Genomic DNA, 25,800 nt, shown 5'->3' with positions numbered 1-25,800 from the left:
GAAATGTATCTCCTTGCTTTGGACTAGATTAGCTAAACTAGACATATTTAATTCTTTTCAGGTTTCAGAGTAGCAGCCGTGTTAGTCTGTATTCGCAAAAAGAAAAGGAGTACTTGTGGCACCTTAGAGACTAACAAATTTATTAGAGCATAAGCTTTCGTGAGCTACAGCTCACTTCATCGGATGCATTTGGTGGAAAAAACAGAGGAGAGATTTATATACACACACACAGAGAACATGAAACAATGGGTTTATCATACACACTGTAAGGAGAGTGATCACTTAAGATAAGCCATCACCAACAGCAGGGGGGGAAGGAGGAAAACCTTTCATGGTGACAAGCAGGTAGGCTAATTCCAGCAGTTAACAAGAATATCAGAGGAACAGTGGGGGGTGGGGTGGGAGGGAGAAATACCATGGGGAAATAGTTTTACTTTGTGTAATGACTCATCCATTCCCAGTCTCTATTCAAGCCTAAGTTAATTGTATCCAGTTTGCAAATTAATTCCAATTCAGCAGTCTCTCGTTGGAGTCTGTTTTTGAAGCTTTTTTGTTGAAGTATAGCCACTCTTAGGTCTGTGATCGAGTGACCAGAGAGATTGAAGTGTTCTCCAATTGGTTTTTGAATGTTATAATTCTTGACGTCTGATTTGTGTCCATTCATTCTTTTACGTAGAGACTGTCCAGTTTGGCCAATGTACATGGCAGAGGGGCATTGCTGGCACATGATGGCATATATCACATTGGTAGATGCGCAGGTGAACGAGCCTCTGATAGTGTGGCTGATGTGATTAGGCCCTATGATGGTATCCCCTGAATAGATATGTGGACAGAGTTGGCAACGGGCTTTGTTGCAAGGATAGGTTCCTGGGTTAGTGGTTCTGTTGTGTGGTGTGTGGTTGCTGGTGAGTATTTGCTTCAGATTGGGGGGCTGTCTGTAAGCAAGGACTGGTCTGTCTCCCAAGATCTGAGAGAGCGATTGCTCGTCCTTCAGACCTGCTTGTCACCATGAAAGGTTTTCCTCCTTCCCCCCCCTGCTGTTGGTGATGACTTATCTTAAGTGATCACTCTCCTTACAGTGTGTATGATAAACCCATTGTTTCATGTTCTCTGTGTGTGTGTATATAAATCTCCTCTGTTTTTTCCACCAAATGCATCCGATGAAGTGAGCTGTAGCTCACGAAAGCTTATGCTCTAATAAATTTGTTAGTCTCTAAGGTGCCACAAGTACTCCTTTTCTTAATTCTTTTCATCTTTCCTATATTAAAGCCAGAATGCAATTAATGGTTTTTTAAACTCAAAATTACTGATATGTAATCTTATCCTTAGCAATGTTTTTATCCTGGTAATTTTTCTGTTATTTTTAATTTGGAAATGTTTATGCTCTTGGGGCCCAATGCAGGGGGAATGTGCCTTAGTTTCTTCACAGCTTGGGGGCCCTCTGCAACAAGGACCTGGGGCAGCAGGAGCACTTGGCAAGTGGGAAGGGTACAGAGGTGAAAGTAACATTCAAACACTTACCGGTACAGTGGCCAGCTGTGGCTCCTGGAAAGGGCAGAGCCTTGGGCAGAAGGGGAGGGGCTGGGGATCAGCATCAGCCAGCCAGCCCATCCGCACTGCCTAGCCTGTGCCGCCTGGGACTCCAGCAGCTAGAGCCCCAGGGCCTTTTAAATCACAGCCCTAGGGCAGCTCCTCCTTTTGCTGCCCCCGGCAATGGCCCGGGAGGGGCTGGAAGGGGCAACAACATTAAAGCGCTGCCGCAGCAGGTTCGAAGCAGGGTCCTTTGCCACGGCACCGCTTTAACATCAGCGGAGTATGGGCCAGTACCAGTGGCCACTTTTTACCGGTACACCATACCGGCTTACTTTCACCCCTGGAAAGGTAGCAGGGGTGGCGAGTTATATGGGCCCATGGTGCCTGTGCTCCAGCAAATTCAGGGCACAGGGGCCCAGCTCCACCAGTGTTTGGGGCCGGGTCTCTCTCCACACGCCTTCCCTGGAGCATCCCTGCCTGCGCCCTGGGCAGCGGGTGGCTGCCCTGCCGTTCCGTGCTGCGCTCGGCAGCAGGCTGAGGTGGCAGCACAACCGCCACCTACAGGGAGAGGAGACGCACACACATGATAGCGGCCTTCCCCTCCACCCCCCGGCACCCACCACAGGGGAGGCAAGAGGGCTTCCTGGACCTAAGAGGGGCCCGGCTCCTAGGAGCACATGCAGTGACGGTGCTGGGTGAGTGTGCTGCCGTGGGGGAGAGGGCTGGGGAGGACTGTGGAGTCCTCCTCTCTGGCCCCAGCTCCATCACTGCCTTCACCCCCAGCCAGAGCCCTCATCTCCCCTCACCCCAACCCTCTGCCCTAGCCCTGAGCTCCCTCCCACACCCCTCATCCCCAGCCAGAGCCCTCATCCCTCCACATCCCTGACATTGTGCAATATAGGGAAACTGTTAAACACTTACTGTTTCCAGTCCATTTTTACATTATTTACAAAAATATATATCGGCTTACAAGGCCGGTGTGGGAGGATGGGACTTGGACCCATTCTGGGCACCACCAAAAATTGTACAAACCTGCTGCCCCTGAAGGGTAGAGATACTTCACTCCCCAGGAATCTGCTTCTTACCTTACCCCCAACTTGTCGGCCACCCCATGAGCCTAATTAGGATCATAAGCCTTGATGAGCCTATTGTGGAATGCTGAATGGCTTTCCTAGATTTGGTGGCACCACCTGGATCATCTAGTCTGACCTGCTGGGTATCACAGGCCAGAGAATTTCACTCAGTGATTCCTGCAGTGGAGAGAATTATGCTTTCCTATTATGTAAGTGACGTTATCAAGCCCAACAACTTACATTATCTCCTCCACAATTGAAGAGCCTACTGTGGCTTATGGAGTGGAGAGGAGATAATGCGGAGGGAGTCTGGACCCCCTGCATGGAGCCTGGGAAACAGCAGGAAGAATGGAATCAGTCTTCACTCCCCTGGAATTTCTCTGCAGAGGTCAGGGAGCAGTAGGAGGCATAGGGGAGTGTCTCCTCTGCAATCCACACATCTTCCCCTCCTCCCTGGCTTCCCCTCTGCAGAATTATAAAGAATAATACCAAAGAGGCAGGGCACTTTCCAGGATAATTAAACTAATTTGTCCAGTTTGATCTCTCCCTATTCTCTATGGCTCCAAGCCATAAGGACATATGACTGCTCAAGAAAACTGACCTGAGAAATGCCCAGTGTCATGTGTGTGAGATGCTGTCTCTGTGTTTGACACTGGGAGCTTGGAGAACACATGGGCTGCAAAATTACAGGACTAGGGAAAAACTTAAACCTTGAGTAATTTTTATTTAAGTAGTACTTGCTAAATTCTCATGGAAAATTCCTCTCATGCCTGACTTTTAAGCCAAGCAATTTGAAAACAAATTGGTTATGCCAACCAAAATTTAAAGGGAGCTAGAAAATGCAGCTTAGAATGCAAATTCCATTTGGTTTTGTGACAGATGTACCAACCCTGCACCAAGCATGAAGAGGTTAAAGAGCAGCTTTGGGCTCAGACAACCCCACACTTGCGAGGCATGCCAATCTTGGAAGATTTCAGAGTAGCAGCCGTGTTAGTCTGTATTCGCAAAAAGAAAAGGAGTACTTGTGGCACCTTAGAGACTAACAAATTTATTAGAGCATCCAATGAATCCGATGAAGTGAGCTGTAGCTCACGAAAGCTTATGCTCTAATAAATTTGTTAGTCTCTAAGGTGCCACAAGTACTCCTTTTCTTTTTGCGAATCTTGGAAGAGGAGCCTTCAAAAACGAGAAGCTCAGTTCAGAAAGCTCTAGGGCAGGGAGGGGAACAGAGTGTTCATCCTCAGCTCTCAGGAAGGACCCAGTTAGCTTAGGTTAAATGCTCTAGGGCAGGGAGGGGAACAGAGTGTTCATCCTCAGCTCTCAGGAAGCACCCAGCTAGCTTAGGTTAAATGCAAAAACCAACACTAGGACAGATGGCTGGAGGCTCAAGGTAGGACAGAGAAGGTGGAGCTGCTTTTTATTTGGGTTAATTTGGTTTCTTTTCATTTGTTACCTTGAGGACTGAGACTAGGAACTGGGCTGCTGCTGAGAATGAGCTCTCTGAGGAGAGGGTAGATGCACTGTAGGAAGTAGCCCCAGGAAGAAGCAAGAGGTCTGACCAAACAGACCTTAATCACTAGCCACAAAGATTCTTGGGCTTGAACCCTGGGTAGAGGGAGAGCTGGGTTCCCCTACCTCCTCATAGGGAAAACTAGCCAGAACATCCCAGACACAAGAGGCTACAACAGGGGAGGGCAATCTGAGCCAGAGAAGGAGCCAGAATTTACCACTGTACCTTGCCAAAGAGCCACAGTAATTAGTCAGTAGTCCCCCCTCCATCAGCGCCTCCCACCCACCGGCAGCCTCCATGATCGGTGCCTCCCACTCCCTCCCCATCAGCTGGGAGGCTCTGGGGAGGAGGAGCAAGGGCATGGCAGGCTCAGGGGAGGGGGTGGAAGAGATGAAGTGGAGGCAGGGCCTTGGGCAGAGCCAGGAGTTAAGCAGTGAGTACCCCCCAGCACACTGGAAAGTTGGTGCCTGTAGCTCCAGCCCCGGAGTGGGTGCCTATACAAGGAGCCGCATATTAACTTCTGAAGAGCCACATGTGGCTCCGGAGCCACAGGTTAGCCACCCCTGGGCTAAAAGGATTATTGGGCCTGGATGAGGTCTATAAACTTGTGTGAGGGCCTGGGAGTACTAGATGGAAACCGTGATTTACCCAAAACGGGATGAGACCAAAGGTGACCCAGCTGGAAGGCTGAGTCACAATGCAAAAGAGGATCACTAGTGGACCCGAGCAGCAGAACTATAGAGAACGAAACCCTTCAATGCTGCTCCTAGCCAGGAGGCTGTGCTCCAGCTGGTGTTGAGTCACTTTGCTGCCGGTCTTAATTATGGAGTTGCAATACACTCCTCCATAATGCCATCAGTAAATAATTGTATTGCAAGCTGTACTGGAGAATAGTTTAATATTTTATCGTAAGGGATTGGAGTGCAGTTAGCTCAAAATTTGGGGGGATGAACTGGGTTGCTGTGGGTATAATAAGTGCTTGCCTATTGGCCAAAGCTGTAGTGGTAGTCTCATTAATTACATGTTGAAAAGAATCTAAAGAAACCATCGGACCGTATCCCCAGTCTTCGCGTAAAGATGTATAAAAATAAATCTTAACCAAATACTGACGTTAAAGTAATACAATGCAGATTCCTCTTGCTGAGAAAGAGGACGTTAATGATATACAAGGCTATGCTATGAAGGGAAAAGAGTGGGTTGACATTGTGTATAATCATTTTTTTCCTCTTCTGTAGATTGCTTGCTCCTGATTTTGAACATTTAAAAAAAAAAAAAAGTTTGCCATAGACTTTTGAGACCACACCCTTCCCCAGTGCTTAATTTGCTGAGCCCCAGCACCTCTAGGCTTGGCAGTTGATAGCCCTGGCACCTCTGGGCTTGCTGGATCAGTTATGAATGTAAAAAAAAAAATTTATTCAGCTCCGGCACCTTTCATTACAAATTAAGCACTGCCCTTCTCTAAGCCCTGAGGGAGTTTTTCATCAAAGCTTCTCTCTTTGTTTGATACATGTTGGCATTCCTGTGATGTCCTTGGTGGTTAACTTTCTGTTTAAAATATTAAAGAAGTACTTGTGGCACCTTAGAGACTAACAAATTTATTTGAGCATAAGCTTTCGTGAGCTACAGCTCACTTCATCGGATGCATCCAATGAAGTGAGCTGTAGCTCACGAAAGCTTATGCTCAAATAAATTTGTTAGTCTCTAAGGTGCCACAACTACTCCTTTTCTTTTTGCGAATACAGACTAACACAGCTGCTACTCTGAAACCTGTTTAAAATAGTGTTTCCCTCTGTAGGGGAGGAGACAACTGGTACCCTGGGCTGTGAATTATTTGATGAGTCATCAGTTAATACATCCTGAATAAAACACTGCAGCAGCTGCTAATTTCTGTTTACTGCTTGACAGTATGTACAAAAAAAAAAGAAAAGGTAATTGACATTTGGAGCTTTTTATTGGGTGGGTTGTGTACACACAAACACATACAATTTTTTTTATGTTTTTTCAGACTCCAAGTCTCTATTTATGTGAACGTAAGGCAAAGATGCTTTGGGCTCCACTCCTCCACATCCATGGATGGTGGTTCAGGAAGGATGTAGGAATTTCCATTCCAGAAAGAATGGATTTAACACGGTCATAGATTTCTGTTAATGCTTGTTTTCATCATTCTTTAAGTGTAGCTCACACCAAAAAAAAGGAAAAGCCTGGTTTAAAAAAAAGGCTACGGCTACACCACCACTTATGTCACTCACCCCCTTGAGTGAAGTAAGTTACACTGACCTAAGCACCGGTGTGGACAGCATCAATCAGTGGCAGAGCTTCTCCCGCCAACTTAGCCCTGGTCTACACTACGAGTTTAGGTCAAATTTAGCAGCATTAGATCGATTTAACCCTGCACCTGTCCACACAATGAAGCCATTTTTGTCAACTTAATGGGCTCTTAATCGATTTCTGTACTCTTCCCCGACGAGGGGATTAGCACTGAAATCGACATCACCAGGTGAAATTTGGGTTAGTGTGGACGTAATTCAACAGTATTGGCCTCCGGGAGCTATCCCACAGTGCTCCATTGTGACCGCTCTGGGTAGCGCTCTCAACTCAGATGCGCTGGCAAGGTAGACAGGAAAAGCCCCGTGAACTTTTGAATTTCATTTCCTGTTTGGCCAGCATGGCAAGCTGATCAACACAGGTGACCATGCAGATCTCATCAGCAGAGGTGACCATGATGGAGTCCCAGAATCGCAAAAGTGCTCCAGCATGGACCGAACAGGAGGTACTGGATCTGATCGCTGTATAGGGGGACAAGTCAGTGCTATCAGAATTCCATTCCAAAAAGACGAAATGCCAATATATTTGGGGGGAAAAAAAATCTCCAAGAGCATAAAGGACAGAGGCTATCACAGGGACCTGCAGCAGTGCAGTGTGAAACTTAAGGAGTTCAGGCAAGCCTACCAAAAAAATCCAAGAGGCAAATGCTCACTCGGGGTCAGAGCCCCAGACATGCTGCTTCTATGAAGAGTTGCATGCAATTCTAGGGGGTGCCCCTACAACTACCCCACATTCCTGCAAGAGAGTCTCATACAACAAGGATGATGAGGAGGAGAGGGAGGTTGAAGATAGCACACACCAGGCAAGCGGAGAAACTGTTCTCCCCCATAGCCAGGAACTGTTGATCACCCTGGAGACAGTACCCTCCCAACCTGGGCTCCCAGACCTTGAAGGTGGAGAAGGCACCTCTGGTGAGTGTACCTTTGTAAATATAATACACAGTTTAAAAGCAAGCGTGTTTAATGATTAATTTGACCTGAAGACTTGGGATGCATTCGCGGCCAGTACAGCTGCTGGAAAAGTCTGTTAACGTGTCTGGGGATGGAGCGGAAATCTTCCAGGGACGTCTCAATGAAGCTGTCCTGGAGGTACTCTCAAAGCCTTTGCAAAAGGTTTCTGGGGAGGGCAGCTTTATTGCATCCTCTATGGTAGGACACTTTACCACACCAGGCCAATAGCACATAGTCTGGAATCATTGCATAAGAAAGCATGGCAGCGTGTGGTCCCGGTGTTTGCTGACATTCAAGCAACATCCGTTCTTTCTCTCTCTGTGTTATCCTCAGGAGAGCGATATCATTCATGGTCACCTGGTTGAAATAGGGGAATTTTATTAAGGGGACATTCAGAGGTAGCCGTTCCTGCTGGGCAGTTTGCCTGTGGCTGAAAAGAAATCATCCCTGCTGTTAGCCACACGGTAGGGAGAGGGGTGAAGCGATCATCCCAAAGAACTGGGGCGGGAAGGGTTTGTGCTGCATGTTAACCTGAAAACATTAGCCCCTCCTTTTAAATGGCCAATGTGTTTTTTTGAATTTTACTCTCCCCTTTTTTCCTCCCACAGCTGCAAATGTTTCAACGCTGCCACTAGCATCTCCATCCTAGAGGCTAGCGCAGATAAGAAGGTGAAAAAAAAAAAGCCAAACACACTCGCGATGAAATGTTCTCTGAGCTCATGCAGTCCATCCAAACTGAAAGAGCCCAGCAGAATGCGTGGAGGCAGACAATGGCAGAGTCCAGGAAAGCACAAAATGAACGCGAGGACAGGAGGGATGTGCGAGAGGACAGGTGGCAGGATCAAGAGGAAAGGTGGCGGCAGCATGATGAGAGGAGGCAGGATGGAATGCTGAGGCTACTGGAGAACCAAACAGATATGCTCCAGCGTATGGTTGAGGTGCAGGAAAGGCACAGACCACCACTGCAGCCCCTGTGTAACCAAGTGGCCTCCTCCCCAAGTTCCATAGCCTCCTCACCCAGATGCCCAAGAGCATGGGGGGAGGCCCCCCTCCGGGTACCCAACCACTCCCCCCCAGAGGACTGCCCAAGCAACAGAAGGCTGGCATTCAATAAGTTTTGAAGTGCAGTGTGGCCTTGTCCTTCCCTCCTCCCCCACCCCTCCCACGCTACCTTGGCAATTATCCCCCTATTTGTGTGATGAATTAATAAAGAATGCATGAATTTGAAACAACGAGTTTATTGTCTCTGCAAGCAGTGATCAAAGTGGGGAGAGGAGGGCGGTTGGCTTACAGGGAAGTAGAGTGAACTAAGGGGGCAGGTTTTCATCAAGGAGAAACAAACAGAACTGTCACACCGTAGCCTGGTCAGCCATTAAACTGGTTTTCAAAGCTTCTCTGATGCACAGCATGCCCTCCTGTGCTCTTCTAACTGCCCTGGTGTCTGGCTGAGCGTAATCAGCAGCCAGATGATTTGCCTCAACTTCCCACCCTGCATAAACATCTCCCCCTTACTCTCACAGACATTGTGGAGCTCACAGCAAGCAGTAATAACAATGGGAATACTGGTTTCGCTGAGGTCTAACCGAGTCAGTAAACTGCGCCAGCGTGTTTTTAAATGTCCAAATGCACATTCTACCACCATTCTGCACTTGCTCAGCCTGTAGTTGAACAGCTCCTGACTACTGTCTAGGTTGCCTCTGTATGGCTTCATGAGCCATGGCATTAGGGGGTAGGCTGGGTCCCTAAGGATAACTATAGGCATTTCAACATCCCCAGTTGTTATTTTCTGGTCTGGAAAGTAAGTACCTTGCTGCAGCTGTTCATACAGACCAGAGTTCCTGAAGATGCAAGCATCACGTACCTTTCTTGGCCATTCTACGTTGATTTTGGTGAAACATTACTTGTGATCCACCAGTGCTTGCAGCAACATTGAGAAGTACCCCTTGCAGTTTATGTACTGGTTGGCAAGGTGGTCTGGTGCCAAGATGGGGATATGCGTTCCATCTATCACCCCACCATAGTTAGGGAACCCCATTGCAGCAAAGCCATCCACTATGACCTGCACATTTCCCAGAGTCACTACTGTTGATAGCAGCAGCTCAGTGATTGCATTGGCTACTTGGATCACAGCAGCCCCCACAGTAGATTTACCCACTTCAAATTGATTCTTGACTAACTGGTAGCTGTCTGGCATTGCAAGCTTCCAGAGGGCTATCGCCACTCGCTTGTGAACTGTGAGGGCTGCTCTCATCTTGGTATTCTTGCGCTTCAGGGCAGGGGAAAGCAAGTCACAAAGTTTCATGAAAGAGCCCTACGCATGTGAAAGTTTCACAGCCGATGGGAATCATCCCAGACCTGCAACACTATGAGGTCCCACCAGTCTGTGCTTGTTTCACGGGCCCAGAATAAGCATGGCATAAGCCTGCCCCATTGTCACCAGGATGGCCAAATTGTCAGGGCCCAAGCTTTGAGAAAAGTCTGTGTCTATGTCCTCACTCTTGTCACCATGCTGCCATCGCCTCCTAGCCTGCTTTTGCAGGTTCTGGTTCTGCATATACTGCATGATAATGTGCAAGGTGTTTACAATGCTCATAACTGCCAGGGTGATCTGAGCGGGCTCCATGCTTGCCATGGTATGGCATCTGCAGGAGATCAGAGTTGCAGGGGAAGCGTTGGTTGGATGACCAGTTTTGCAGACCTACTGCACCATCTGCTGCCAGGACACAACAACTGAGCGGGCTTGCCGTGGTATGATGAGACAAGAGCAGCCAAGCAGAGTTGCAGCGGAAGTGGCCCTGTGAGACCACCAGGAGAGCAGAGTGGCAGCAGAAGCTATGGATGATGACTATGATTTGCAGTCCTACTGCACCATCTGCTGAAAATGGCATGGCGCCCGCATGGAAAAAAGGCACGAAACGATTGTCTGCTGTTGCTTTCACGGAGGGAGGGGCAACTAAAGACATGTACCCAAAACCACCTGCAACAATGTTTTGGCCCCAGCAGGCATTGGGAGCTTAACCCAGTATTCCAATGGGCAGCGGAGACTGCGGAAACTGTGGGATAGCTACCTCCAGTGCAACACTCCGAAAGTCTACACTAGCCTTGGTACTGCGGACGCACTCCGCCGACTTAATGCACTTAGTGCACAGTGTGGGGACACAATCGACTGTATAAAATTGCTTTCTAAAAAAGAAAAACAAAAAAACCCCGACTTCTATAAATTCAACCTAATTTCATAGTGTAGACATACCCATAGATACTGCCCCTCATTGGGGATGGATTAATTAAGTCAACAGGAGACTTTAGCCCATTGGCTTAGAACATCTGCACTAGCAGCGCGGCTGCACTGCTGTAAACTCTCTAGTGTAGCCATAGCTTCTGACTAGCTCTATGAGCAAACAAGAGTAAATGAAACAAGCAGAAAATCAAATTAGAGTAGTTTGGTTTGGGCATTGGTCCCATGGTCCATTTCATGTGTGGCAAACCCTGCCCCATTAGGTTCCATTCTTTCCAAATCACATTTTGGTGAGAAGTTTAGATAAAATCTTCATGTTCTGACTCACTTCTAATTGGGAGGCTGCTGTTCTGAAACTGCACATGGTAATTAACAGGACAGTTGTTTGAGTTTTTCATAACAAACAGGAAAAAATAAACTAAAGGATTTCTTGCAAAGCTGCCACTTTTAGAAACCAATGTTTGTGAATTATTCCTTTATCTTGAATTGTAAGCAATTCATTTTTTTGCAACTCAGACTTGTTCTACCTATAAAACAATATGTAATCTGAGGAATTTTTTTTTTATTTCCTCTCCTGTTTTTAAAGCCATTATTTTCAACTGTTGTTAACCAGGCAATGAGGATACTTTAAGGTGGATTAGCAGATTTTTTTTTTTTAAAAAACACATCTACTTGAACTACTAATGGGTTAAGGAACTATGGGTGTATTCGTAGTCCACTAGTTCCTGTATAAAGTGTAACTATGAACTGCTGTGCAAAACAAACCAGGGTTCATCCCAAACATTTGTTCCAAACATGATTACAGGTAAATGTCAAAGGTAAGTGGAAATATTCAGGAAAAGGGAAACACTCCAGTGCTTCATAGTTGGACATCAAAATAAACATTTGAAAAGTGTAAGTTTTATTGCTATTACTTAGAAACAATTGAAAAACAACCACTGCAAATGTAAGGACTAGAACAGATAAACAGAACCCACCCACTATGTTTCCCATTGCCTGTTATAAAAATGATTATTTTTAGTATTTTATTTTCATATTTCTTACAATGTTTCATAATAAGCTAAACAACCCTAACACACAGTAAAAATCCAGTGAAGTACAATTTCACATCAGTTCTACCACTTCAAGAATTTAGCGGCTGTCCTTCCTTTAGCTGTCTGCCATAACAAAACCTGAAGAAATGTAAGGAATGAACAGATTACCACCAGCATGAAGATTTTATCACTATATAAAAAACAACAAACACAAACTACACACACAATTGTTACATGTAATGTATATAAATTATCATAATTAATATTTAGCATTTGTAGAACACTCTTCATATGACAGGTTTCAGAGTAGCAGCCGTGTTAGTCAGTATTTGCAAAAAGAAAAGGAGTACTTGTGGCACCTTAGAGACTAACAAATTTATTAGAGCATACGCTTTCGTGAGCTACAGCTCACTTCATCAGATGCATTTGGTGGAAAATACAGAGGGGAGATTTATATACACACACACACAGAGAACATGAAACAGTGGGTTTTATCATACACACTGTAAGGAGAGTGATCACTTAAGATGAGCCATCACCAGCAGCAGCGGGGGGGGGGGGGGGGGGAGGAGGAAAACCTTTCATGGTGACAAGCAAGATAGGCTATTTCCAGCAGTTAACAATAACATCTGAGGAACAGTGGGGGGGGGGGGGAGAAATAACATGGGGAAATAGTTTTACTTTGTGTAATGACTCATCCATTCCCAGTCTCTATTCAAGCCTACGTTAATTGTATCCAGTTTGCAAATTAATTCCAATTCAGCAGTCTCTCATTGGAGTCTGTTTTTGAAGTTTTTTTTGTTGAAGGATAGCCACCCTCAGGTCTGTAATCGAGTGACCGGAGAGATTGAAGTGTTCTCCGACTGGTTTTTGAATGTTATAATTCTTGACGTCTGATTTGTGTCCATTTATTCTTTTACGTAGAGACTGTCCAGTTTGACCAATGTACATGGCAGAGGGGCATTGCTGGCACATGATGGCATATATGACATTGGTAGATGCGCAGGTGAACGAGCCTCTGATAGTGTGGCTGATGTGATTAGGCCCTATGATGGTGTCCCCTGAATAGATAGGTGGACAGAGTTGGCAACGGGCTTTGTTGCAAGGATAGGTTCCTGGGTTAGTGGTTCTGTCGTGTGGTATGTGGTTGCTGGTGAGTATTTGCTTCAGATTGAGGGGCTGTCTTTAAGCAAGGACTGGCCTGTCTCCCAAAATCTGAGAGAGTGATGGGTCGTCCTTCAGGATAGATTGTAGATCCTTGATGATGCGTTGGAGAGGTTTTAGTTGGGGGCTGAAGGTGATGGCTAGTGGCGTTCTGTTATTTTCTTTGTTGGGCCTGTCCTGTAGTAGGTGAATTCTGGGTACTCTTCTGGCTCTGTCAATCTGTTTCTTCACTTCAGCAGGTGGGTACTGTAGTTGTAAGAATGCATGATAGAGATCTTGTAGGTGTTTGTCTCTGTCTGAGGGGTTGGAGCAAATGCGGTTATATCGTAGAGCTTGGCTGTAGACAATGAATCGTGTGGTATGATCTGGATAAAAGCTAGAGGCATGTAGGTGGGAATAGCGGTCAGTAGGTTTCCGATATAGGGTGGTGTTTATGTGACCATTGCATATTAGCACCGTAGTGTCCAGGAAGTGAATCTCTTGTGTGGACTGGTCCACGCTGAGGTTGATGGTGGGATGGAAATTGTTGAAATCATGGTAGAATTCCTCAAGGGCTTCTTTTCCATGGGTCCAGATGATGAAGATGTCATCAATGTAGCGCAAGTAGACTAGGGGCATTAGGAGACGAGAGCTGAGGAAGTGTTGTTCTAAGTCAGCCATAAAAATGTTGGCATACTGTGGGGCCATGCGGGTACCCATCGCAGTCCCGCTGATTTGAAGGTATATATTGTCCCCAAATGTGAAATAGTTATGGGTGAGGACAAAGTCACAAAGTTCAGCCACCAGGTTAGCTGTGACATTATCGGGGATACTGTTCCTGACGGCTTGTAGTCCATCTTTGTGTGGAATGTTGGTGTAGAGGGCTTCTACATCCATAGTGGCTAGGATGGTGTTTTTAGGAAGATCACCAATGGATTGTAGTTTCCTCAGGAAGTCAGTGGTGTCTCGAAGATAGCTGGAAGTGCTGGTAACGTAGGGCCTGAGGAGGGAGTCTACATAGCCAGACAATCTTGCTGTCAGGATCCTCTTCCTATGAGGATCTCAAACCACTCTACAACCATTTGTGGGTTTAAACCTCATAACACCTCTTTACAGTAGGTATGGTAAGTAATTTCTTTCCATTATGTTAAAGATAGGAATGCTGAGGCACAGAAAACAGAAATAACTTGCCTGAGATCACAAAACAAGTTAGCAGTGGGATTAGAACACTAGTCTCCTGCTCTCCAGTGCTGTGCTCTAGCCAGCACAGAATCTTGCCTACATAGCAAAAAGATTGAAAACTACCAAGACAGCAGTATGTCTGTTAACTCAATTTTAAATATTAGAAATACATGATCTAACACATAGAACAGCTGGAAAAAACAGTAAACGTCTCACATATACATATAGAAGCAGTAGTTCTAGGAACATGTTACTATATGAGGAAGTTCCACGGTCAGCTCATGCATTAAGCCAAAGATCACATTATCAGACCATTGAAACTAAAATTTATTGCAGGAAACAAATTTGCAATAGTCTCAGAAGAACTTTGAGTCTAAAGTAATGAATGGAGCACACAGAGCTATAACTATCATCTGAGTGATTATGCTAAATGAAAATTCCTGATTTAAAATGAAAGATAGGAGTTCAATATTCTGTGCTATGTCAGAGAAATAAAAGCACATATATTACAAACACAAATGTTTCCGGTTGTACTATGTTCACATTGTCATGGAATGGTCTAGAGTCATTCAGTCTTAGAAGTTTTGTTGTAAATCTGATATATGTATATTTAAAAAAAAATAAGTTTGAAAACAAAAGTTACTGTGAATTTAAGTTGGCCAGTTTTCAGACCTCAGCTTCCAATTGTGTTCCTCTGATAGGGGCTGGTAGTCGAAACTTGAGCAGAGAGTCCTATATAGTAACCTGTCTCTTTTAAATAATTCTAACTGAATGTTACTAACTGGAAAGCTGGTAAAATATTTCTGAATATTCCTATTTCTGCAAATCATGCAACCCATCTGCACATTTGTATGCACCTAGAGATTGACATGGATACATACAGCAAGATATGTGTATATACACAGTGAATTTCATGTACTTTGTAAATATTACAAAAAAAGTTGCATGTTTAATTCTGAGCCTGCTAACCCTTACCATTCACTAGTCTATACGTTCTATACAAATGTAAATCACCCCTTTCCCCAACACCTAAATGCTCTCCTCTATTCCAAATGGGGCTGCTAAAACTTTATCACTTACCTATTAGTCTATTATTAACTAAAATTTGTTAGTCTCTAAGGTGCCACAAGTACTCCTTTTCTATTAGTCTATGTCACTCCTTTGAATCCTTCCATTGGCTCCATCTTTTTCACCATATCAAGTTTAAACTTCTCATCCTTGTCTTCAATACCTTACAGAGCTCTGCTGTTACTTATATCTGACAGTTTTAGTGTGTCACACACCTATCTCCTGTCAAAGTAGCCTAGATATTTCTTTCATTTACAAAGGTGTAAATTAGAAGTAAAATCCATTTAAACCAATTATTTACATGACCAGTATAATGGTATAATCCTATTATGTATTTACAAATGAAGGGCCCAGTCCTGTAAGATGCTGGATAGTTTAAATTTCCACCTTAATCAACGGGAGGAGAAGGCACTCAGCACTACCCAGGAACAGACCTAAATGTAAACCCTGTGCTCTTGACAAGTTGCTGTTTTAGGTGTATGCATTGCAAAGTTTGGGTGCATCTAATCCAAAGGGGTTAAACAAGCAATTAAATAGTTTGGTTCAAGACTGGGGTGAAGCTTTGAAATACAGCTCCTATTGACTGGCTTTCTGCTATACCTATGTGCACAGGATTTAGCAGTGAAGAAAGTTATTTTGTTATCAATAAAAAGTATGATAAGGAAGATGACCCAGAGTAAACCCTGACTGGCTGTATTTGCTGCTCCTCCCAACAGCAATATGCTTTTGGTAATGATGCTTAGGTTTCAAACAACACAAAACAGAGCAAAACAAGATTTCCTTGTTTTTCCAGTTCAAAGGGCCCTGTATGCTGTTATATTTTGTAGTTGCACAGTATTATGCTGTTGTGTTTACCAAAGCCCTTATTATCTTAATAAGAAAAGGAGTGCTTGTGGCATCTTAGAGACTAACAAATTTGAGCATAAGCTTTCGTGACTGAGCTGTTGCTCACGAAAGCTTATGCTCAAATAAATTTGTTAGTCTCTATGGTGCCACAAGTACTCCTTTTCTTTTTGCGAATACAGACTAACATGGCTGCTACTCTGAAACCTGTTATTATCTTAATGTCACCTCTAATGCTACTGTATGTCTTACTGCTTTTAAAAATATATATTTTATGCCATCTACACAGTTCTATATTTGTCCTGCATGTTAGAGAAACATGTTTATACTGAATGCTACTGGATTTATGAACATGTCAAAACTGTACGTATTTGCTATGAAATGCTGCAAACAAACAATATAAAACTACAATTTTAACAGTAAGGCTTTATCTACTTCTGTTTTTATTTGTTTGTTTGTTTGTTTGCATTGGTCTACTGACACTAATCTAGCTGCACTAATGCTAACCTCTAATGGTAGATGTGCAGAGTTTATATTACTGATGGGGGCAGGAGGAGGGTAAGCACTCATTCCACAACATGACACTTCTGGTACCATACTATCCTGTAGTACCTTGGTGAGATACTGGTTCAGTACTGAACCAAAATGAGTACTACAACCACTCTTTTCAGCCACGTGAAGATTTTGTTTGGCAGTCTCCTGGCCATTGTTGGCCCAGCCCAGCCTAAGCCTGTGAGATCTGATAAAATCACACTTCAGTTGAAAACAGGCAGCTTTAAACAACTTCCAGTTTTTAAAATCCTCATTCCAGTTTCCATTTGTGCCCATTGTTATCTACGTTTAGTGCTGACTCTTCAGTGCCAGACCATAGCAATGAGCTAAACACCCTTTTAGATTTGTTTCTTCCAGGAAACCATTAATTTCTAACTATTGGTTACCTTAGTGTACTGACAAACAGCATTATGTCTAAGAACTAATATTACTTGTAAATAATGTACATAGAATCCCAGCCATTCTATTTAAGTTGGTGATGCATTTCTGGTGTGTACATATTTGATGATATAAGATCCAGCCAAGCAATCAGAGCCAAAGATAGACATTTGTTGTAGGGAGAGACCTGGCTTATTTGTGCCAGAATCACCTATAGCACTATATAAATAACTAACAATTCTAGCCTCTAAGAGAACTATCTCTAGACAAACTCTGTCAGTGAAAAAACTGGATTTTCTTAATGTCTACTTTGAATTTTTAGATGGGCCTGAAGCTACCACTCCTTTGACTTCCTACCTGACTTGGCTACATTGCTGCTCATTAACCCTTCCAATGTCCCTGGAAAGGTAGAAACGCCTCTTGTGCTGACATCCCAACACACTTAATTCTCACATGCGCTTTCTGAGATGTGAGCAAGGAGAGCCATTGGGTCCTATTCAGTCCTGATATGAGCAGGCCAGCAGCCTGGGTTACAGAGCCAAGGTCTCCTGCCTCCTAAAACCAGTGGGCTCCTTGTTATGTTATTCTTAGGGCTTGTTCATTGAAATGACCTGAGGATAGGGTAACCAGATAGCAAGTGTGAAAAATCGGGATGGGGGTGGGGTGTAATAGGCGCCTATATAAGAAAAAGCCCAAAATACTGGGACTGTCCCTATAAAATAGAGACATCTGGTCACCCTACCTAATGGGCAGCTGGGCCCAGGGGTAATATGTCACACTGGTGGTGGGAGGCGCTCAGAAAAGCAGCCAGTACTCAGCCCTTTGGAAGTCATACCCACAGGATAAGGACTGACAGGACCAATGGCTGCCCAGGCCTCATGCCACAGTTTCTGTTTAGAGACTCCCAATGGCCAGGGCCAGCTGCTGCCCGTGTGGTCACTGGACTGCCCAGCTCTGGGGGTAGGGCTCTATTGAAGCCAATGGCTGCAGGCACAAACCCCGCAGTTGCATGGGGCCCAGCTTTGTTGTGAGTGGGATCAGCCCCCCCTGCAGCCTCAAATCGCGGGCGTGGGAGTGGGAGTAGGCTGGGATCCTAGGGGGGAGGCCTGGATTCGAACCCGAAGCCCCTACCCCAGTTTAAATACTCCCAACACTCTACTATCAATGAAACAGGCCGCCCCGCTCCTGCAGGGGGCGTGGAAATGCGTGATCGACGGGCGGCAGCATCAATAGGGCGGGAGAACTAGCCTAGCAACTAAGCCGCTGTGCCCCCATGGGAACAAGAGGAGGCGGGATTCCGAAGACCCTGCCCCCAATGGAAAAAGAGCAAGGCGGGGCTGAGGGTTTCGATAGCCCAATAGAAGAAGAGGCGGGCGAGGCTGGGAGACCCGTTGCCCAATAGAAAAGGAGGTGGGCGTGGTCCTTACTACAGTGCTGCAATAGAAGAAGAGGAGGGCGGCGACCAGCATCCCCAGGCACCAATGGGAGCCGCGTTGGGTGGGGCTGGGGTTGCTGTCACGGTGCTGGGGCAAAGCGGGGGTAAAGCGTCTGTGCCACTGCAGTGCCGAGCTCGCTGCGCTGAGGGGAGGCAGCGGGGACCCAGGATCGCGGCCAGGAGCGGCGCGAGACCCAGACCCGCGCTTCGCTCGCGGCCGGAGGGACCGAGCTCCGGCTCGGGCTGGGCATCGACTCCCCCGATTCCCTGGGGAGCCAGGGCGGTGGCGCCGGGACGGGGCGTCGCGCACCTACGCTTTGGAGCCCCGCGACTGGATCCCGCTCTGGCCCGGGCTTGTCCCGTGACCCCTCCCTTCCAAAGGCCACCCCCCGCGACTGCCCCCTGTGATAGCGGCCCGTCTCCCTGACAGGTCGTCACCCCCGCCCCTGAGGCGGTAGGCGCCTGTCTCTACTCTGTCACGACATGACGGGTGTCCCCGTTGCTCGGTAACTACCCCCAGCCCGCTGGTGGGGGTGGCTGGACCCCCAGCGCCATCGAGTGCGCGTCCGCATCTGCCTGGCTGCTGCCTGTGTTGTGATACAGCAACCAGCCCCCAGTGCCTGCGCGGAGTTGGGCTGTAGCGAATGTCCCTGGCACCAGATGCATTTTCATGTCGCGGTAGATAGCCCTGCACCACCTGCTACCTCCTTCCCCGTGCGTGGCTGGCGCCCCCTGCCCCTTTGCAGCCTGCCCTGAGCGGCGGTGCTGTTGAACATGCCTCTGTCTCCTGTTGCTGTTTGCTGCTGCTGCTCCCACGGTGACTTTTTTTCCTCCTCGGTTCCCGTGATGGGCTCTGGGAGCTGATTCGCCGGAGAGATTTTTTCGGGGGGTAAGGGAAAAAGAGGATGAGCCACGTGGGCAGCCCAGTGAAAGCCTATGACTTCTTGCTGAAATTTCTGCTGGTGGGGGACAGCGACGTGGGCAAAGGAGAGATCCTGGCTAGCCTGCAGGATGGAGCCACTGAGTCGCCCTATGGGTACAACATGGGTAAGTAGGACAGAGGCCATACCACTCCTGTAAGTGTTTTTTGAGATGGTAACTCGTTTCCCACTAGTTCCCTTCCCAGTCTCCGTTGTTCAGTGTTTCTAGGCTTCCCCTCCCTGTGACAATGATGAACTTCTCGTCTGGAGCTTCAGTCTGCTGCTGCCTGCCTCCCCTTTAACTATATGTGCTCAAAGGCACCATTAGGCTATTCCAGATTCCAGCAATCAAGTTCCATTGTAAATTAGAGAACTCGCAATTGAATGGGAGGCAGAGGTACTATCTTCTACACCGAAATCCTTAGACTGACAGTTGCTTGACACGTTTGAAACGGCTGCCTCCACAGATCTCCCTGATCTGACTGTGGTGTTCCCAGGCATAGTTGGAATGGGGAGAATGCATGGAAAGTAGAGGAGGCGTGATGTTTTCCTGCGCCTATGTTCTTGAAGAGGGGAGTAGAATCACTATCTTTTGGTTTCAAATCCCATTCCAGCAAGTCTCCATTTCAAAACTACTTTGGGAGCTAAGACTTGAGAGACATGCTTCATCAATGACAAGTAGAGATCACTGATCAAAGAAGTAGGGATCATCTTACCCAAAGCTGTCCTAATAACATTCTGTTCCATGTTCCCTGTGACCAATAAGTAAAGAGGGGTGTTGAGCATTGGTAGAGTCATCTTTATTTATAAATTAGAGTCATTTGCAGCAGAATGTTTTTGGGTGTTTGTTCCTCTGTGGAAGCGTTTAAAGCAAATCATTTTTAAGGGATGGGCTATAACACTCCTAGCCAACCTACCTTTTACAAATTCACGACATATTTAACATGGTTGCACTTAGGTATTTTTTTAAACAAAGTATAACTAAACAAGATATACATTATTTCTTGTAGCTGCAAACCCAGCAACTGTTGAAATAAACACACATTTTATTTTAGGATGGTGTGTTAAACAGAGTCAATATTTTAGGGTGATGTGCTAAACAAAGATTCAAGGATGTGCTTATTATAACTTTTGTGCATCACAAAAATGTGTTTTTTAAAAAATTCTTATACAAAAATACTTATCCTAAAATGAATTGTTAGTCAGCAAAATGATGCACTGATTACAAAAAGCCAAAAAGGTGTATTACCAATTTGAGTGATTTAAGGGAGGAGGGAAGAAAAGGGCATAAGACTGATACGTTGCAATGAAATGTTACCATATGTCAATTCTTTGGAAAATTTTATATTTTTGGAATATAAAAAATTTGTGACATCAGAGCAGTGATCCTCTAAGATGGGGTTTCTATTTGTAGTTTGTTCCTTCATTTAACCTTTTAAGGAATGAGACTGAAGAGCCCCCATCAATACCAGATATATTTGCAAAGCAGAGAATTATGAGCTACATAAACTGACTCAAAACTGAATTCTGATGGATTATGTGTAGGCAAAAGAGATGTCCTTTGTGGATTTTTTTGTTTTGATTTGATAGAACTCAACTTAGCTTCACAATTTAGCTCTTTTATAAAGGTATGTTAGAACTGCAGTGATCACCTTGCAAATTTGCTGACTGCCTTAAATGACTATCATTATCTTACCTCAGGTCTGCACTACAAACTTACATCTGTATAACTACCTCACTCGTGGTGTGAAAAATCCACATCTGCCTAACCCCTGGTGTAGACAGTGCTATGTGAACAGGAGAACTAAGTATTTAATATCCCAAATAATATGGCCTGATACAAAATCCATGGAAGCCAATGGAAAGATCCATACAGGCTTCAATGCTCAGTGTATCAGGCCCATACTAAGGGCTTGTCTTCTTATATAGCACTGCTGCAGCGCAGCTGCACCCGTGCAGTGTGCTGCTGTAGCTCTTTAGTGAAGGCTTTACTACATTGACGGCAGAGCTTCTCCAGTCAGCATCGTTAATCCACCGGTGCGATAGGCAGTAGCTATATCAATGAGAGAAGCTCTCCCATTGATGTAATAATCATATACAAATGTGCACAAGGCAGTAAGTTTACATATCACTTCACAAACAGATAAGACACTTGACAAAGAAATTATACTCTAAATTATAAAAATTAAACCAACACAGTGGTTTTTGCCCACCCAAGGGTAATAAATCAGAAGGAGGAGAGTGAAGGAATTATTGGATATAAGAAGGAGAGAATGCTTGAAGAGGTGGGCCTGAAGAAGGAGCGTGGTTGGTGATTATTAGCAAGAACAAGGGGGAAGGAACCTAAACCAGAATAGGGAAAGAAAATATTAAAGAATATTTAGATAAATTAGATGTATTTAAGTCAACAGGGCCTGGTCCAATTCATCTTAGGGTACTTAAGGAACTCACTGAAGCAACCGTGGAACTATTTTAATGGTTATCTTAGAGAACTAATAGATGGTGAGTGAGGTCCCAGAGAACTGGAGAAGGGCAAACATAGTATCTGTCTTTAAAAAGGAGAACAAAGAGGACCCAAGGAATTATAGAGCAGTCAGGCAATTTTGATACCTGGAAAGATATTGGAAAAATTATTAAACAATCAATTTGTAAGCACCTAGAATATAATAGGCTAATAAGTAATAGAGGTGGGTCCTGAGGTTGGATTTGAGGGAAGAAAGGGTAGTTGATAGATCAGCTCAAAGAGGGTGATCCTTGGGTAAAGGTGATGTGCTTGAAGGCATGGAGAGGTAGGCATGGAGAGGTTTGCATGAAGCTGACTTGGGTAGAAGAGGCTGGCATTGATGTCAGTAAATAACAGAACAAAAAGCAAGGGAAGGGTATGGGAAGCAAGATCGGGAATTCTGTCTTGGCCATGTTAGGTTTAAGTTGACTGTGTAATCTTCAAGAGGAGATGTCAGAGAGACAGGCTGCAGTCCAACACTAGATACAGGGGAAAGCTGTAAGTCATAGACATACAATTGTCAAAACCAAATGGGCAGATGAGATTGTCCAGAGAGCTTGTAAAATGAGACTAGGAAGGGGCCATATATCAAGTCCTATGCGACTCATATGGATAGAGGAGGAGGGGGACTCCAAATGGGACACTGAAGGTATGATTAAAGAGGTAGAAGAAGAACCAAGTAAGGACAAGTCATGATGGACAAGGGAAGAGCAAGGTTTTAAAAATGTGATTAGCAGTGTCAAAAGCAGATGTGAGGTCTGAAAGGATGAGGATGGAGTAGAGGCCCTGAGATTGTGCAAAGTAGACAGACAGAAATTCTGAGAACAGTTTCAATGGAGTAGTGAGGACAGAAGTCAAAGTGAAAGGGATTCATGAGTGAGCAGGAGGAAAGGAAGTTGAGGTATTGGTTGTAATGGCACATTTGATCGGTTTAAAGGTGAAGGGAGAAGGGGCAATAGTTAGTGAAAGAGGTGGGCTGAAGGGTGGATTCTTTAAGGATTGAGAATATGGGCATTATGTGAGCAGCCAGCTCTCTGCAGACCACCCATGGTCCACAGATCAGTTAGAGCACCTGTAGTTAAGTATCAGAGTAGCAGCCGTGTTAGTCTGTATTCATAAAAAGAAAAGGAGTACTTGTGGCACCTTAGAGACTAACAAATTTATTAGAACATAAGCTTTCGTGAGCTACAGCTCACTTCATCGGATGCATGTGGTGGAAAATACAGAGGGGAGATTGATATACACACACAGAGAACATGAAACAATGGGTTTATCATACACACTGTAAGGAGAAAAGAAAAGGAATACTTGTGGCACCTTAGAGACTAACAAATTTATTAGAGCATAAGCTTTCGTGAGCTACAGCTCACTTCATTGGATGCATTTGGTGGAAAAATTTTTTGCATCCGATGAAGTGAGCTGTAGCTCACGAAAGCTTATGCTCTAATAAATTTGTTAGTCTCTAAGGTGCCACGGGTACTCCTTTTCTTCATGGGGAAATAGTTTTATTTTGTGTAATGAGTCATCCATTCCCAGTCTCTATTCAAGCCTAAATTAATTGTATCCAGTTTGCAAATTAATTCCAATTCAGCAGTCTCTCGTTGGAGTCTGTTTCTGAAGCTTTTTTGTTGAAGGATAGCCACTCTTATGTCTGTAATCGAGTGACCAGAGAGATTGAAGTGTTCTCCAACTGGTTTTTGAATGTTATAATTCTTGACGTCTGATTTGTGTCCATTCATTCTTTTACGTAGAGACTGTCCAGTTTAGTAGTTAAGTAGTCATAGTAAGTTTAGTTTCCCTGAGGTCTGTCTTCGCACTTTGTCCTGAAGGACAGATGCATTGTCAGACTCTGAATTGCCTTAGTACTATGTTTAAAGAAGCATTCCATTTGTTTACATCAGTGCAATCTTAAATGTTTCTGTCTTCATTAGTGGGGAAATTCAAACTTAAAAACAATTCTAAAAGTCATGGTAGCTGTTCCTTTCTCAGTACTCTGAAAGAAAGCAGGGCTGTAGTAGAGTTGATCTTCTTGCTGCTAAAACTGGGGGGAGTAAATGCACATGGTTTGAATGACAATATATTACTGATTCTGCCTGTGCTGTATTAGAACTGTCTTTGATAAATAAAACTGCAGTGTTTTCCACTTATGTAACTAGCTTTCAGTTTATGCTCCTGAATTCCTATGAGCCTTGCTTGGTGGAGTTGTGGGTGCAACCTGCTGGGTTAAGTTTAAAAGTTTTTCCCAGGAGTGTGTCTCTGAGCAAGAAACTACTAAAACCATTGTAAAGAAATCTTAGTCCACGTGTTGTTGTTTTTTTTTAATGACCCTTTTTGTGTAAAGGAGAGCTCCTCTGTTGTTGCCTAAACATCAGTGCTCTTACACAGAGGGAGGCTTGCTCATGAACTAGTGTAAATTACACGTTGCTGATGTTGTAATTTGACAGTTTTCATGACTGACATTTTCAGCGACTCACAAATGAAAGGTTGCATTATGGGTATTTTAGGTATGACTCTAATGCTCTTGCATCTGAAATAAGGGTTTATGAGGGAGGGCACAAAGTATCTACTCAACAATGAATGTGGACCTAAGCCTTAATTTCTACAGAACATAAATCTTCATTATTAAAAAGAAGTTCTTAGCCACTACAGTTGCATGGATCCCTTTCCAAATGTAAATGAATGCAGTGATGTCTTTGAGTTTGCATGACTCAAGTGCCTCTGCTGCTGCTACTAGTGGCAGAGTGAAATTAACATATTAGAGAGACAAACTGGGTGAGGTAATATCTTTTGTTGGACCAACTTCTGTTGGTGAGAGAGACAAGCTTTTCAGCTACATCAAATTTTTCCTCAGGTCTGGGAAAGGTACCAGTGTCATGGCTAAATACCAGGTCAAACAGATAGCTTCACATAAAGAAAAGGAGTACTTGTGGCACCTTAGAGACTAACAAATTTATTTGAGCATAAGCTTTTGTGAGCTACAGCTCACTTCATCGGATGCATTCAGTGGAAATTACAGTGGGGAGATTTATATACACAGAGAACATGAAACAATGGGTGTTATCATACACACTGTAAGGAGAATGATCACTTAAGATGAGCTATTACCAGCGGGGCGGGGGAGGGAGGAAGAAAACCTTTAGCAGTGATAATCAAGGTGGGCCATTTCCAGCAGTTGACAAGAACGTCTGACAGAAAAGGAGTACTTTTTGCGAATACAGACTAACACGGCTGCTACTCTGAAGAACATCTGAGGAACAGTGTGTGGGGGGGAGGGGAATAGTTTTACTTTGTGTAATGACCCATCCACTCCCAGTCTCTATTCAAGCCTAAATTAATTGTATCCAGTTTGCAAATTAATTCCAATTCAGCAGTCTCTCGTTGGAGGCTGGTTTTTGAAGTTTTTTTTGTTGAAGAATAGGTCTGTAATCGAGTTACCAGAGAGATTGAAGTGTTCTCCGACTGGTTTTTGAAGGATCATTCAAGGTGAATTGGCCCATTAAGACCTGTGTAGTCACAGGACAAAAAAAGTGGTATTAGTGGGTTACAGGTTGTTGTAATAAGCTATAATTTGTGTCTTTATTAAGATCATGATTTTTAGTGTCTAGCAAAGTTATGAATTTAAGCTTTCACAATCAACTTTTGAAAGTGCTGCACAGGTTTCTTTTGAGGATGAGGATTGATGTAGAGTGATCACTTTGTGCAAAGTGTTTACCCACAGGTAATGGAGTGGTTTTTTTTCATTTATCAACCCCAAACACATTGCCAGACTCATCATCAGAAGCAAGCTTCACACAGACCAGGACACATCCACTCAAAGCAGCACCAGATCCTGCCAGAGCAACAGATGCAAAATGTGCAGACATATCTGTCACGCTGTCTGGAGTGGCTTATGCCTGTGAGTGCCTACCTCAGGACAGACTGTCAAAACCAGGGCAGACACCCCAAACTAGTGGTGTGTTCTATAATTAGATTTCACCAACCCAGTAACAAATATCAGCTCCTGGGTCATTATAACAGTTATACCATGGAGTCACAGACAGTTCCCTTAGACTCTCCAGTCTATCTTGCCACCTAGACAAACTGCACTAGTGATAAATAGTCACACCAAAAATCACA

The 25,800-nt window shown here is 44.6% G+C and overlaps 1 protein-coding gene across 2 annotated transcripts in view; it reads left to right on the top strand.

Moving 5' to 3' along the window:
- Positions 1–18,286: 18,286 nt before the first annotated feature.
- The window catches only part of RAB40B (RAB40B, member RAS oncogene family), a 63,920-nt gene continuing 56,406 nt past the window's right edge, over positions 18,287–25,800 (top strand). The window contains exon 1 of one of the 2 annotated variants that reach the window (XM_038372319.2): positions 18,287–19,308. In XM_038372319.2, the coding sequence (XP_038228247.1) occupies positions 19,167–19,308 (142 nt within the window). In that variant the 5' untranslated portion in view covers positions 18,287–19,166. The remainder of the gene's footprint in view (positions 19,309–25,800) is intronic. The other variant, XM_043497429.1, reaches the window with a different exon arrangement.

Source organism: Dermochelys coriacea, chromosome 14, assembly GCF_009764565.3.
Source record: "Dermochelys coriacea isolate rDerCor1 chromosome 14, rDerCor1.pri.v4, whole genome shotgun sequence".
Taxonomy (NCBI): domain Eukaryota; kingdom Metazoa; phylum Chordata; order Testudines; family Dermochelyidae; genus Dermochelys; species Dermochelys coriacea.
The sequence above is the reverse complement of the archived record's forward strand: the minus strand, read 5'-3'. Positions and strand labels throughout refer to the sequence as shown.